Raw genomic sequence first — 15,975 nt, forward strand, 5'->3', positions numbered from 1 at the left:
ATCTACATTTCTCTCTGCCCCGGACCACTATTTGTCCTGATGTAAATTTTCCATATTAGGAAAAAGTGGAAGCTGGAGAAGAGCAATGAAATTGGGAGGGGGGGGAGACCAGCATTTGAAGGCAGGTTTGCTTAGTAGATAAATTCTAAGACAGCAATAAATGTAAAAACCAAAAGAGCAATAAACACAAAAACCAGAAGAACAAGGCAGGTTTTCGGTAAGCACAGGTATTAATCTGATTATTAAAGTTCTCTAATCACTTTGATTTCTTCTATTGCTGTTTAAAATGATAACACATCAATCAGAACAGCTCATCCTACTTAGCAAATTTTAGGTTCAAAACTTGCAGAACACACAGTCACTGCCAAGAGCAACAACTTCAGATCTCTCATCCCTAAGCTCTCATTTCTCATCTCAGTGCATATGATGTCACTCTGACGGCTTCATATCTTGCTTTATTAAAGGAGGGAGCAAGATGTAGGGAAGGGCATAGGGCTGTCTTCATTATGAGCTGTAACATGAAGTTTCAATCTTAAGGAAAACCTTAAAGAAAATTTTAGCTCAGCAATATAAATACAGGCACTTTATCCTGTACAACTACCTACATTTAAAACAACAGTTTGTTGTTAAGATTTTTCTTGTCTATGTCAAGTCATTAGACAAATTAAGTTATCTGGATTTATAATGGGGGTGGAGATGGGGAAGGCTGTTTTGTAGTTTTTACTTGTAGGCTCCAGCTTTGTCAGTTTTTATATTTTTTATATTTAACCAATATAGAGGCACATTCCTTTAAAATACAGTATGTGGGCTTACTGCAAAATAACACAATTTCTAGACATATGTTGGCAAATTTTTAGGAAGAGAAATCTGCCCTCTAAACAATATAAAGAAATTTCTGTTCCTAAACCATTGCCAGCATAACCAGAATTATTGTCCTCTATAATATAAAAGCTGGCTGGACAGTTCAGTAAGTTAAGTATTCAGCTAACTGAGCCAGAGATGGGGAATCTGATTCCCACTATACCTTCCAGGAGAAAAGCCAGCCTGTGTAGCCTTGGGCAAACTCCAGAGTGCCCCCAGAATAACGGCAAACTACTTCTGAGTACTCTATACCTAAAACTTCTAGAAATGGTTGTCATAAGCTCAAAATTGACTTGACGGTGTGCAACTATTATTGTACAATACAAAGTGTATGATAGAAAGTAAAACACAAGTAAAGGTGAAAAATCAACCAAAAGGTTGTTAACAATTTATTAACCTTACTAGAATGATTTCACGTATCACTTTAACCAATTTTTCAAAATAAACAAGATTATTTTTCAATTACTAAAATTTTTAAAACAAAATTTTGAATGGTCTGCCATATAATCAGACATGTTCCAAGTGTATTGAGTAAATATAGACGTGCTGAGAATATGAACATATACCAATGGTCTCATACCAATGGTGTTCAAGAAGTACGAACGCAAAATGGGGTGCAATCTGAAACTGATAGTTACCATATAAGCATATTAAAGGAAGTTAACAAACCAGTAGCCATTTTAATATAAAATACTAAACTGGTATTTACCATCATTTAATATTTTGCCTAGACACTATTCTGTATTACATATATACTGTATTAGGTAAGGTATGAACAATTAAGAGCTGAAAGTGGCATATTCTATGCAAATATGCTCAAGTAACACATATTAGAGAACAGAGTAATGAAGCTTATTTAAATATTTTAGTTTTGAAGAAATAAACAGTAACACACAATAAAGCAAAGTTAAGCAAATTTAAATCCCAGTAATCTATTGCAGAAGAACTAAACTATATGCCTAAACCTATCACACAAAAGAAGTGAGTGGCAACATGTTCAACCAGTGGGATATAAACATGAACATAGCTTCCATAATGAGTACTATTTTGAAAAGCTAGATAACTTTTTAAAACAGTATACAAGACAGAAGCCAGTTTCATTTAGATGCAAAGAATAAAAAAGGTATCCTACTTTAAGGACACTGACCTACTATACTACGAAGTTGTAGCATTGCAAAATAGAGTTAACATATCACACATCTCTAGACCTCAGCAAGTCATTTAAGTTATATTACATTTTTCAGATATAATATATATTGATATTCAGCAGTGATATCATGCTAGTGTATTCATTTGTATTTCAAAGGAGATCTTACTGATTTCATGGAACTTTCTTCAGAAAGTGGTTCAAGAGCATGAGCACATCATATACACTACAAATTTAGTGTTTCACAAACATTTTACAACCATTTCCTCAATCCTCCAATCAATTTGCCTTTACAATGCAATTAATAATAAAAAGAAATAAATAGCTAATTCAAACTGTTTATAAACCTTCAGTTTAGTGCATGAGAACAGCTCTTCAGATTTCTGGCATGCACTGCCATTTATGCTATGACACCACAGCCTCTAAGGGTCAGATTAATTAAGATCAACAGCAGCTGCAGTGCAACGTGAGAAGCGCACTGCCACAATTCCCACCAGTCTAGCCCAATTACCTGCAGCATTCCATCACTGGACAACTGACAACCTTCAAGTCTACCAAGTCATTCATTCCCACTGGACCACTGATAAATGTTAAAAACAAACTAGCTTCTTTTTGAAAACGGCTGCACCAACTGCTGCAAAACTATTATGCCAACAATTTTAGTCAGGGATCTACAGATGTTGTATAACTTTATAGAGTTATGTCCAAATATGCAACTGCCATGGCAAGCAAATAAAAAAATCCTCTCATCTTATTCCCAAAATTCACATCAATTTCTGTTTTCAAAATCAGTGATCTGACACACAGAAGCAACTCAGCTATTAATTTTGTTTCACAGCTCAGAAAGCAAGATTGCATACTTACCTAAGAGTAAGGCCTACTGAGTGCAATGGGCCTTGCTTCCAAGTAGAGTCAAAGAATTATGCTAATATTTTTGGGAAAAAAGCAATTACTTGTTTTAAAATTTGAGATATTAATTCTTACATTAAAAATACATTTTCACTCCCAACATAAGAATAGCTGTTTTTTAAATAGTTTTTAATTAAAAAATGAAGAATGAAAAGATTATCTTCACACTCCTATTATACTAGAAATTCTACAATAATGTACTTATATTATTAAAGGGTATCTGGAACACCTTTTATTTACAGAGAAGTACATTTGTGTAATTTTGTATCAGAACACCACTTCCTTTACGAACGGAATTTTATTTTTTTACTAACAAGGAGTCTTTTCCAATTGGAATTCTTCCCCTCAAATGCCTCACGGAATTCAACAAGGCAACAGGAATATTAGCTATATATTAACAGTTCAAGAAGATAACAAATCAGTCTCTATTCTTAAAGCATAAAAGTAAATTAATACCATGAAATGTGAAAATTTAATACACTGAAGCAAGTGCATTCTTTAACAATGGTGTATGATGCATCCCCCAAAAAATTAAACTGAAGATCTTTCAAAAATAAAATCTATTATGCACAGTGATAAGTAACAGGTACAAACATGATAACTTGCATATACTTAATTGATAATCTAATCCCAGACCATATACAGTACAAGTCGAAATCCCTTTCATGTGTTTCACTGTGTGCAACTCCTGACAGCTCCTGCTCAGCATATGGGTGATTCCCCTACTGTAACCGAAAAAGCGATTTTCTTCACAAAGTCATCTGCACTGGCAGACTAATTAGGTGGACAAGAGATGACCAACCTGTGCTTCAGCAAAAGGATGTATTAGGTGATCACTTTTTTTCCCTTTTAACACAACTTTACTAAATCTACAACTTTAAGCACATCTTGCAGAGAATAAACCTCACTGAATCTATATCTGTAAATAAACAAGGCTACCAATGTTGATTATACTCTAAATACATCATGAGATTACATGTAAAAGACTTCTTAAAGAACACACCCATTTCAAGTTAGGCATTTTAATTTAGAATGAGTAGGATTAGCTCTTTAAAGATTCTGTCAACAACTGCAAAATCAATCACCAAAGCAACAAGGGATAAAAACCACATAATCACTACAATTCCAAAGAGCCACAGAACATACTTAATGGAAATTCTCCTCTCATACAAAAAGAAATATTACATTACACTAAACAGAGAGCTAAATTAAACTACCTCCACTTCATCCCCAATTCATACTCATTTTAATTACATCCTGAACACCAATCATCCTCCTTTTCCATAAGAAAAGAAAGTAACAAAAACAGTTAAGTGTACAGTAGAAAAATGTACCTCAAAATCAGACAGTATTTAATACTTGGGCACTTAAGAGTAAAAGCAGGAACTAAACTTTGGATATCTATCTGAAAGACCACAATTTGCCCACATAAATATTCAACTATTTTGCTCAGAATCAACTGTCCCGAGTAGACTGCTAACAAAAAACAATGTGCAGTAAAACTCTCATATTTAAGCAATATCCTGGAATGAAAAAAAAATTACTTGTTTATTTATATATTTAACACTCACTACCAAAACATAATGAAGTACACAGGTCACTGCCTTTTAAATGAAATGATATCTTCATAACACACATCCAATTTCTAAAATGCACATGATTATTCACATTTAAGTCCCAATTATCTAATTAATCAGTTTTGATTTAAACAATAAGCAATTATACTGTGGAAAATCATGATGACCTTTTTTATGGTCATATTTAACTCTTACGTTTCATGAACAACACTAGCATTTTGTGAGTATACTCCTCTAAAGGATATAAAGTGATTACTTGAGATTATAAATTTCAGGAAAACACTGTAATACTACTATAGTGTTATATACCTGGCAACAGACATTAATAGACGTTGCCTAGAGGGGCGGGGTAAAAATCGAATAAATAAATAAATAAATAAATAAATAAATAAATAAATAAATAAATAAATAAATAAATAAATAAATAAATAGGAATTTAGATAGAAGAGTACTCTCTCAATAGATATCATCTCTCTATTTGCATAAACAGAATTAGTATATTGTTAAGAAACAATTTCCAGAAATATATGTACATAAACATTTCAAAAGAAGTTTTCATTAGACTGCACCACTATAAATTTACCATAGAGAAAACAAGTATCAGTCTGTGTGCAGTACTCCTGTTTTATCACACAGAATTACTGGATATTCAAGATCAAGGTTCTTCCTTAAACACAATAATCTGTAATGTGTACAAATATTTATTTATTTATTTATTTACAAATCAACGGTCCCTATAATTTTGTTAAGTCTATGACGATATTCTTTCTAAAAATTTAGCCAATTATTTAAACTCTGGATCAAGGGTGTTTTGGTAACTGAACATAAATTAGAAACTAAATGTTTTAATATTTTAATACATTTTTAAATCTTTGCCAATATTAATAATCTATCTGATTAAAAATAGGAGCACTACTTCTTTTCAAAAAATACTTCAATAATATGATTCACAGAACAGTTACAATTAATTTTATTTCCTCTAGTCATATCCACACTAGTCGTAACAGAGTTCAAATGGATCACATAGTTAAAAACATACAACCATCTCATTTGACAGACAAAAAGTTTCATACTAGCAATTGCAAATTCAAGTCGCTACCAGCAAACTCTAGAATAAGTAACCATTTTACGTTCTGCAGAACGCTATCGTTTCGAAATCTTTAATATTTTAATTGAAATTATGCATCTATATCATATGAATGTCCCCTCTTAGACGTCTTTAAATAAACACAGAATAGTTTATTTTAAAACTTTATAAATAATACGAATGGGAAGAAACCCAAACATCAGCAGCCTGGAGAATGTCAAAGGCTCAGACAATTTCTCAGTGTTATCATCAAGCTAAACAAAAATACTACCTAGCACAATTAAAGAATGAGTATCTATTTATGTCTTGATAGGTGTTTATATATGTCCAAATCATTTTCCAAAACTGATCAATAATGTGGCTTCATACATAAAATAGGTCTAAACTAGGGATTAGTCTACACCTGTTACAGTCAAACTGTAGAAGCTCCTTCTCATGCTTGCATTTTCTTCAGAGGGAATCTGTTTACGTCACATAGGAACACAATGTTGTAATGCTCTCAGCATGGTTTTAAAAAAAAACTTTAAACAAAAACTTCAATAAAAATGTGTATATTAACCCATCTTTCAAATCAATAAAAGGTTATATTGATTTAAACTTGAAAATCAAACAATATTTGTTAATAGGTAGCACAACAACTCTAATATTGCTTCATAAATCAATTAATTCTATAATCTAGAATTTGCATGACCAAATATCCATTCTTCTACATTCTCTCTGAATAGTCTACAGCTAATCATGTACAAATGCATCTGTTTTATATCCATCTATTATCTCTAAAGCAGTTATAACCCTAAACTGCCATTAACTTCAACAATCATCACAGCCTTTGCTGTCTTAATAACTACAGATTACAGCAACTACATATATACTGTCTATAGCTCTTAAATGTGCAGTTCGCAACCAATACTTTACAACTTCAAGAAAAAGAATGTTAAGAACTAACCCATTATACTGATAGAAATATACAATTTTACTTAACAGAATCTCAAATGTAGTTTTACCTGTGATACACATACACTTTCTGTCTCTGTATCAAGACTATCATTAGAGCATCATAACCTTTGTTACCAAGAATAATGATAACTCTGGAGTGAAAGACAAATTGAGAAACAAAAAAATTCCTTATGTTCTTGTTTATACTCAAGACAGCTTTTAAATCATTTTTCCAGACTTAGTTATCTCTGAATAAGATAGCTAATGCAAAGGAGTTTCCCTTCCTACAGGGAAAAAAAAGACAGGCCACCTCAATAGAAAAGCAATGCTAACAGAATTACAAACTCAAACCACTACACGAATAAAAATGTTTATTACCATTGTCTATGTAAAGGAAGACTTACTCTAATTAAAAAAAAAATCAACAGTTATCTGCATGCTGATTAAAAAATTCTCTATACTATTGCGGATAGTAAAAAAAACCTAAAACACAATATATGAGTGAATTTTACTTTTCAGCATCTTAGAATAAGATTTAGTATTTTGCTGCTTAAAGCATAGAGTATTAATTTCTCTTATACTAGGTGGAGTGCACTTTTCACAATATGTTTTTATCTATCACAATTGTAACAAAACTAAGGAAACATCTGAAGAGTAGCATTTGCTCTTTTCATTTTATACTAAACAAAATGAACAAAGCAATGAAGCGGAACAAAGGTATATAATAGATTCAAGGTACGTGGCCTATTTTCAATAGGCACCTTATTTTTATTTATTACAATGATTTGCGAAAACTTCAACAAACTGCCAAACCTGATTTTTAAAAACATTCCTTACAATAAGAATGCTCAGAAGACACAGTCATGAAAATATTACCTTCCTTCCTATACAATTAGTAGATATTCAGCTTCTGTTAAACATATGAGCATGCATCTCCACGATCTGTCTATTTGTTCAGAAATTGCATTTAAGGAGATGTTCCATGCCAGTGGTTGTAGTAGAAGGGTAATACTATTTAATTACACAGGCAGACAAATGTGTAATTATACAGAATGTGAATATATTACCCTAGGGATTTAACAAATAAGCTTCTAAATCTTGCACCTACCTGGGTAAAAGTCTTTGGATTTAGAAAGCTTGATGGTAGCCCCAGTCTCTTTCTGCAGCTGAACAATTGTTTGTCCTCCCTTCCCAATTATAGATCCAGCCGCATAACTAGGTATGAGGACCTTTAGAAAATATTGGCCGTCCTCTGGAAAAAAAGAGATATAAAATCGATTTGCTACCTGAAGTCTGATTCTTCTTGAGACATCCAGAATATTAGTGTACAGGTATTTGGCACAGAAAGGAAACCAGTTGAATTATTATGCACGTGTTTCATATCTAACACTACAGTATCTGTTCTGAGTAAATGCTGAATTGAATATATCATTATTAATTTTATGTTGCTATGGTGTGCAATGACCCAATTGAAGTTACAGCTCTTAAAACAAAATTGTTTCAGTTTCTACTATTATTTCATACTGTGATCCCTTCAAAGCAGAGCATGAAGTAGTTAAATACACCGCCTTACACAAATATTTGACCAAGAACTATAACTTTCCTTTTAAAAATAGTATGAACAAACAAAATAAAAGGAGAAAAATGTTACCATTAAAGGCTATGTGCCCCCACCAGCAGTTTGTTACTGCACTATATTCTTTTAAAAAGCATACAGCTGGTTCCACACAATAGCTTAAAATTTGTGATTTTATTCAAAAGGTCTTAGTTATCACTATTCAACACAATGCGGATAAGATCATTCACCTAAGTAATCCTGATGTATTTCTTTAACACTTCTTAGGCAGCAATGATCTTTTAAGCTTATTAATTAAAGGGCATTAAGAAGAATTTTCCCTGTTAAGGAAAGAAAGCTGAAGTCATGTAGTCACTTTAAAAGGTGACAGCTAGTGTCAAGATGCCCAAAATCAATGCAAAAGAAAAAGAAGCAGATCTAGAACTGTGGAGGGTAATTACCATGAACAAATAATGTATTTCCTATGGTTATGCCCATTCACAGGTCTAATGCCATCAACTGAATGGAGATCTACCAAAACATTATTATTTCATTTAACAAAGCACAAGCTGTAAAGCCCTCTTTATTTAAAAAAAAAAAGAAACACACACAAACCAGCTACATATACACAACTAAACATAAAAATGAATCTGTACAAGAAGTTTGCCTTTATCAAGGTGCGGCTGGGAGCCATCTCACTTTCTCTTGCAAGTCAATGTCCCAGCTAGTACAGGTGCGCCCCCAACCTATTACACAAACAGTTAAAATACATCAGCTATCTAGTTCTGCTGTTTGATAATGTTGGATGAATAAATTCACCTCTGCCTCGGTGCATTGTTATGAAGACTCCAGTGCAAATGAATAGAGGAGATGCTGGTCCCGTTATAACTCATCTCATCCAGGAAGAGCAGGATGTTAACTAACAAGTCACCGCACCAAGACAGGCAACTCCCGCCCTCCCTCCGCAAACCTCTCTCTGACACACACACGCGCGCGCACACATCCCATCACCGTGACCCAACCCCAGGAAGAACAAATCTGTGCAACATTTTCCACTGAAACAGAAAGTGGTGCCAGAAGAACGGTAAAGATTTCAAAAAAATAAAAATCTACCTGGACACTCTCAAAAGGAAACAAACGGAAAAAATAACCCAGATACTAAAAAAGGGGTGGGAGGGGAGTAAAAGTGCTCTTTTGCAGCCGCCATTTATTCGTTTAGTTTCTCCAATTGTTTAAATGTGTGCAAGAGGGGGGTGGCGACAGCAGAGCTTTGCAGGAACGGAGGGTCAAGGCGCAAGAGCCCCCCTCTCCCTACCCTCCGAGGCCAGGACGAATATGTGAAATTAAAATAAAACCGGGCTCCTAGATGCTTGAAAAGCGGCGCCATTTTGATGAATGATAACATTAGAGAAATAAGGAATGTTTAGGGAAAGGAAAGGAGGGCGAGGTGAAGCGAGGAAAAAAGGAGGCAGGTAGGAAAGGGAGAGGTGGGTGGGGAATTTGGGAGCAGGAGGAGGGGCAGGGGGGAAATACCCACCGCCGGTGTTGGTCCTTTTGGTGCTGCCGGCTTCAGGGGGAGCTTCAAGTGGTCTTTTCCGAGAGTCCGGCGGGTCCAGGTCTATGGGCACCCCAGTGTGGGTCCCGTTCTGCTGGATGGGAGCTGCCGCCATCATGATTGCTGCCGCCGCTAGAAGGATAACTGGCTTCTCCCTTCGGGGTGGAGGGGGGGGGAAGGAGGAGTAGGCGGCGAAGGGGGGCTCGTCCCGCTTCTTTCGCTTTTCTTCTTGTCTTCTGAAATCTCAAGATAAGCTGGGGAACCAAGCCCCCCTAGAAGGATGCTTTGAGCGGGGGGGGCGAAGGGGGGGGAAGGAGGAGGAGGTTTGTTTGTCTGGCACCGGTGAAAAGGGGGGCGGAGGGGGGGTGAGGAGAGGAGGAGGAGGAGGGGGGGTGAAAGCAAGGCAGGACGACGGGCTGAAAGAGCAGCTGCAGTGCAGTGCCAGCAGAAGCCGAGGTATAAAAAATTAAAAAGGGAAAAGAGGGGGAAGAGGGGGTGGGATGGGGAGAAAGAGAAAATGAGGGGAGAAAGTGAGGTAGGGGAGGAGGAGGGGGAGAAAGTGAGGCGGAGGAGAGGTGAGGGGGAAGGAGAGGAGGGTGAGTGAGAGAGAAAAGGAGGGGGGAGAATGAGGGAGCGAGGCAGAAGAGGAGGGAGCGAGCGAGCCAGCGATGTGGAGAGCTCTGGGTAGGTGGGTGAGGGAGGGAGCCAGCTCGGGGGAGAGATTGAGAGGAGTGGGTGGGATTCGAAGAGTGTGTTTTCGCCCCCCCCCCCTTCAGCCTTCCTCTCCCACTCAGACTCTCTCTCTTTTTTTTTTTTGGTTGGTTCCCTCCCTGCTGTTAGTCGTGCGCCTGCAGCTGGTGAAAAGCGCCTGCCTGAGCTGAGGAGGGCGGCTGGTGGCGGCGGCGGTGTTGGTGCTGCTCCTGCTTTCGCGCTCTCATTCTCTCTTCCTCGTTTACGAGGCTGTCTGGGCGCGCTGCCGGCTAGACTCCTTTCAGGCAGGAGTTGCTCGCTGAGCCGCTCTTCTCTCTCTCTCTCTCTTCCTTTTTTTTTAAATTTCCTTCACACTTCTTCTCCCCCGCCCCCCCTCCTCAATCCTCTTTCCTTCGCGCGCGCACAGAGTATGTGTGAGAGGGAGAGACTGAACGAACTCTTGCGGCTCGTGGCTCCGGCGGTTGCAGCCGAAGGCGCCTCGCGCTCTCTTTGCCTTGCCTCACCCGCTGACACCCCTCAGAATCCAAACAGTGGGAACGGGAGAGTTGTGGGGAGGGGGGGGAGCAGCAGAGAGAGAGAGAGAGAGAGAGAGGGTGTGAGGAAAGGGGAGGGGAGCGAGGCTGGTGCAAAATACATGTATAGGTCGGCCTTCCACAGAAGGATGGGAATGTGAACCAATCAGGGGGCATGGAGGCGAAACTCGGATTTGGAGGGTCGAGCCAATCAGAACGGAACTTCAGAAGAGCCCCCCCCTTCCCCAAAAAGAGTAAGGGGGTGTCACTTCACTGGCACAAACGGATCGCGCCTGCCGTGTGGCTGGAGTAAAAGCTCCTTGAGGAAGAATGCCCTCGCCACAACGCTCGTGTAAATAAACAGGGCTGCTTCCACTGGGAGGGAAGGAGGGGGTACAAGCAGGCACTCCGTACAGTACTTCTCTTCGCTCCAGGGGGCCCAATCCTCCCTGCTGCTTCCTAAGAAAGGAAACGCAAGCCGTGAGAAACGTAGCAGAGCATATGCTTATACTTCTCTCTGGGCAACCCAGTGGAGAGAAACCCGCACAGGTAAAGGCAGCGAGCTGGCTGCCCGCACTTTCACCTCTCCCTTCACCTTTTCCAGCGGGCGGAGTAGAAACTGGGCCAAAAGGAGCCCCATCCTCCCCGCTTCCCAGTCCACAGCCCAGTACCGTAGTTGCAAATGTGACAGACAGGAACTTACTAGGCAGGTCCCTGGGGAGAGTCCCAAAATACAGCAGTTGTTTTGATCCATATCAACAAGTCAGTTGCAACAGTTTTCAGCTCCTCTGGCAGCAGGTCTGCCCTAAAAACTTCTAAGTGTCAGTAGAAAAAGAAAAGTGTCCGAATAATGATGGAAAGCAGGAACTTAGCTTTCTGTCCTTGTGGGACATACAAAGCATGCCTTAGGCTGGAAGGCAACACTGGTGCATCTGGAATGTACTGTGATCCTGTAGTGTATTGTCTGGGACACTTTTGCTCCATTTTTCACCAGAAAAGACCGTCCAAAACAACTTCGATTCATTGCAAGAGAACAATTTTAAATTCCAGATTCTTGGATAAGCAGGGGTGGGGGGGGTGGAGTTCAGGATACTCCGTCTATACATGTACAAAGACTTGCAAGTGTTTCTGTAATTCACCTTGTATTTCTAATGTTTGGTAACATCACTGCAAAATAAAGCAATGTTCTTTTTGTATTTTGAATGAATCTTCTAAGATTAACTGTGAGGAATTAGAAAGTTATAAATTAAAGCTAATTTAGAAAGTAAACTCCTAGTTACAAATTAAAGTCAACTCGTAAAAATTAGTCAGCTGTTATTGGGTGGATTTTCATTTAGCTGACAGGCCTGGTAAGGTGATTGTACCAGGCTTTTGGTATTCTATTTTATTTTGTAATTAGTACCAAAAGAACATGTAAAACCTGGAAGAAAGGTTAAAGGAAATTAGTGATTTAACTGAACCTAATTCTTCATAAACATTTGTCAAAATCACCAAGTTAATCTGAACATTCCCCGTAACTTCTTGAAAATCACTTATTCGTCTCCATATTTGAAAGTGGTCAAGGGCTCAGTGGTTTTTACAATCATTCCTGTTCCAAGGTCTTCCAAATGATCACAAATCAATATATCTCGCCAAGTATACACAGTAGAAAGGAGTAATGGCAGATTTGGAACAGAAAATAGTGGTCAGCAAAATGTTATGTTTTTATTCTTAGATTACAGCAGTACCCCTGTATCCATGTTCTTGTTTAGTCAAGTCGTGTCCAACTCTTTGTGACCCATGGACCGGAGCACGCCAGGCCCTCCTGTCTTCCACTGCCTTCCGGAGTTGGGTCAAATTCATGTTGGTAGCTTCAATGACACTGTCCAAACATCTATTCCTCTGTTGTCCCCTTCTCCTCTTGCCTTCACATTTTCCCAGCATCAGGGGCTTTTCCAGGAAGTCTTCTCTTCTCATGAGATGGCCAAAGTATTGGAGACTGAGCTTTAGGATCCGCCCTTCCAATGAGCACTCAGGGCTGATTTCTTTCAGAATGGACAGGTTTCTTTTCTTTGCAGTCCAGGGGGACTCTCAAGAGTCTCCTCCAACACCACAATTCAAAAGCATCAATTTTTCGGCAGTCAGCCTTCTTTATGGTCCAGCTCTCACTTCCATACATCGCTACTGGAAAAACCATAGCTTTGACTATGCGGACCTTTGTTGGCAAGGTGATGTCTCTGCTTTTTAAGATGCTGTGTAGGTTTGCAGGAATTTTTTAATTTCGTGGCTGCTATCACCATCTCCAGTGATCATGGAGCCCAAGAAGTTAAAATCTGTCACTGCCTCCATATCTTCCCCTTCTGTTTGCCAGAAGGTGATGGGACCAGTGGCCATGATCATTTTTTTGATGTTGAGCTTCAGACCATTTTTTATGTTCTCCTCTTTCACCCTCATTACGAGGTTCTTTAATTCCTTCTCAGTTTCTGCCATCAGTGGTGTCATCTGCATATCTGAGATTGTTGATATTTCTTCCGGCAATCTTAATTCCGGATTGGGATTCATCCAGTCCTGCCTTTCGCATGATAAATTCTGCATAGAAGTTAAATAAGCAGGGAGACAATATACAGCCTTGTCAAACTCCTTTCCCAATTTTGAACCAATCAGTTGTTCCATATCCAGTTCTAACTGTTGTTTCCTGTCCCACATATAGATTTATCAGGAGATAGATAAGGTGGTCAGGCACTCCCATTTCTTTAAGAACTTGCCATAGTTTCCTTTCACTTCCAGGCACATCCGCAGCTGGGCGTCCTTATGGCTTTGGCCCAACCACTTCATTAGCTCTGAAGCTATTTGTACTTGTCCTCTGCTCTTCCTCAGTAGCATGTTGGGCGTCTTCTGACCTGAGGCGCTCATCTTCCAGCATCATTCTGTCCATGGAGTTTTCTTGGCCAAGATACTGGAGTGGCTTGGCAGTTCCTCCTCCAGGTGGATCGCGTTTAGTCAGAACTCTCCACTATGACCTGTCCCTGTTGGGTGTCCCTGCACGGAATAGCCCATAGCTCCTCTGAATTACTCAACCCCCTTTGGCACGACAAGGCAGCAATCCATGAAAGGTTATCCATGGGGGCTGGTAACTGTTTCCAGAATCTACTGGGAATGCCTGTAACTGTCGATACAAGGGAACCTTATATACAACATACAAGGGGGCTCCCTTCTGTGGAACCCGAGCCTCGGGTCAAGAAGTGCTGATAGGAGTGCCGTCCCACCCCAAGGTGACTGTAGGCACTCAGACTGCTCCACGTCCCTTCCCTCCCAAGTTGATACATCAATCTGTCGACACCACCGACTTGGAAAAGAGATTGAAAGGGTTATCCGTGGCGACCCAGACTACACTGGTTTTGGCGGGAAAGGAGGAGAGGGGGAAATATATAGCGGAGGCAGGAGCCGGGGAGATAGAGGGTACTCGGGATATCATCCCAGGTGGATGGGAACTGGTATGGATGCAGGACCCATGGACTGGGAAGTGGGAGCAGGTTAGAGTGCCAAAAACCAGAGAAAGAAAGGACTGCCCCAGCGCTCATCATACTGGGGAGAGACCAAGACCCGCGAGTGGTGGCGTGAGCTGAAGGAAGAGAAAGAAGCATTGGAGAGAGAACGTGAGGCAAAAAGGGCATGGCATATGGAGGAGCTGAGAAAGATGGGGTGCTTCCTGGGCCCTGAGACACCCGGTTCGGTGAAGGATCTACATTCTGGGGATGGAGTGGGGATGAGGAGACCACCCCTCTATTAATCCCAGATCCTGATGAAGGGGTGCCCACAGAACCCGAAAGGGTTCAGGCTGGTCCATGGGCCCCAAAGCTAAACAATCTGTTTGGAAGAGAAGATTGGTTGCCCTTTTCGAAGCCGTTGCTCCCTCAGGAGAAGTTTGTTCCCAGTTTTTTGGACATTTCTGTACCAATGCCTACATTAATAAATGAAGAAACATTTGTTGCTTTAAAGATGCCTCATGATTTATTTGGAACGGGGGAGGTTAAGACTGGTGAACCCTCACACCTTCAATGTACTAAATAAGATTGGCATGTGAAACTGGAAATTGATCCTGAAGATACAGTGGTCCTACTCTGTTACCATATTCTTATCATAATATGTTCCATTTTAATTTTTTGTGCTTCAGTCACCTAATCGTTTACATTGGCTCTCATGGAACACCTTGCAATAGTCCTTGTAACATATTCCACTGTTTTTCCTTCTCTTGTCATAGGAGATATGTCCAATGCTTTTAGATCAGTTGTTTATTAATGCATTAACTCAGTATTATATGTCATTCATTTTTCTTCTTATAGTTATTTGTGTGACACTTAAATGTACCTATTGTGTTGCCCATACACTCCACCCCATGTTCTTGACTTTCTGTTCAAATGGTTCTGTTCAAAGCCTCTAATACTGATCAAGACACAGGAGGGAAGGAAGAAGGGACAAAGTGGAATATAAAAACATTCAGAAGAAAGGAGATTTTGCATATTCATATCTTTTATTCTTCTCCCTCTCTCCCCTATCTCTCTTGTCTGATCAATAATTATTTTATACCATTTCAGACAAACTGTTGTTGTTTTCGTGCCATCAGGCTACTTCCAATGTATAGTGACCCTATGAATGAAAGACCTCCAGAAGATCATGTCATTAACAGCGTACCATTTGTTTTTAATTTTTATAAATTGTATATTTTAAGCAATATATAATAATAAATACTTATATTGACAGAGTGACACCTAAATCAGTGGTTCCTGTCCCCAAGGAATGTACAATTTAAAATTAGGCACAGGAAGTACTACAGAACTAGGAAGGAGAGATGGAGGGAAATGTGAACAGGAGGTGTGTTCCATTCAGTTGAAAATACAGTTCAAATACATGCAGTTATATATGCCTATATGAAGATTCCTGAAGCTGAGGCTCCAATACTTTGGCCATCTCATTAGAAGAGAAGACTCCCTGGAAAAGACCCTGATGTTGGGAAAGTGTGAAGGCAAGAGGAGAAGGGGACGACAGAGGATGAGATGGTTGGACAGTGTCATCGAAGCTACCAACATGAATTTGACCAAGCTCCGGGAGGCAGTGGGAGACAGGAGGGCCTGGCGTGCTCTGGTCC

General features: G+C 39.4%; 3 protein-coding genes across 13 annotated transcripts in view; 1 reads left to right on the forward strand and 2 right to left on the reverse strand.

Moving 5' to 3' along the window:
- NOVA1 (NOVA alternative splicing regulator 1) overlaps nt 1-11,515 on the reverse strand; it is a 212,785-nt gene extending 201,270 nt beyond the window's left edge. For 2 of the 4 annotated variants that reach the window (XM_020789393.3, XM_020789392.3), the window contains exons 1-2: nt 9,610-11,515; nt 7,626-7,769 (exon numbers count right to left, since the gene is read on the reverse strand). In XM_020789393.3, coding sequence (XP_020645052.1) covers nt 7,626-7,769; nt 9,610-9,745 — 280 coding nt within the window. In that variant the 5' untranslated portion in view covers nt 9,746-11,515. Of the gene's footprint in view, nt 1-7,625; nt 7,770-8,891; nt 9,028-9,609 lie in introns of those variants that run through there. The other 2 variants (XM_078392013.1, XM_020789394.2) reach the window with 1 other exon arrangement.
- LOC144588704 (uncharacterized) overlaps nt 1-15,975 on the reverse strand; it is a 654,446-nt gene that overhangs the window by 270,104 nt on the left and 368,367 nt on the right. The window lies entirely within an intron of this gene.
- LOC144588716 (uncharacterized) overlaps nt 9,019-15,975 on the forward strand; it is a 64,222-nt gene continuing 57,265 nt past the window's right edge. For 4 of the 8 annotated variants that reach the window (XR_013544396.1, XR_013544403.1, XR_013544405.1 and 1 more), the window contains exon 1: nt 9,410-9,544. The gene's annotated coding sequence lies outside the window, so the exon portion shown is untranslated. Of the gene's footprint in view, nt 9,157-9,409; nt 9,545-10,013; nt 10,084-15,975 lie in introns of those variants that run through there. The other 4 variants (XR_013544406.1, XM_078392031.1, XR_013544404.1 and 1 more) reach the window with 2 other exon arrangements.

This window comes from Pogona vitticeps, chromosome 1, assembly GCF_051106095.1.
Source record: "Pogona vitticeps strain Pit_001003342236 chromosome 1, PviZW2.1, whole genome shotgun sequence".
NCBI classification, from domain to species: Eukaryota; Metazoa; Chordata; class Lepidosauria; order Squamata; family Agamidae; genus Pogona; species Pogona vitticeps.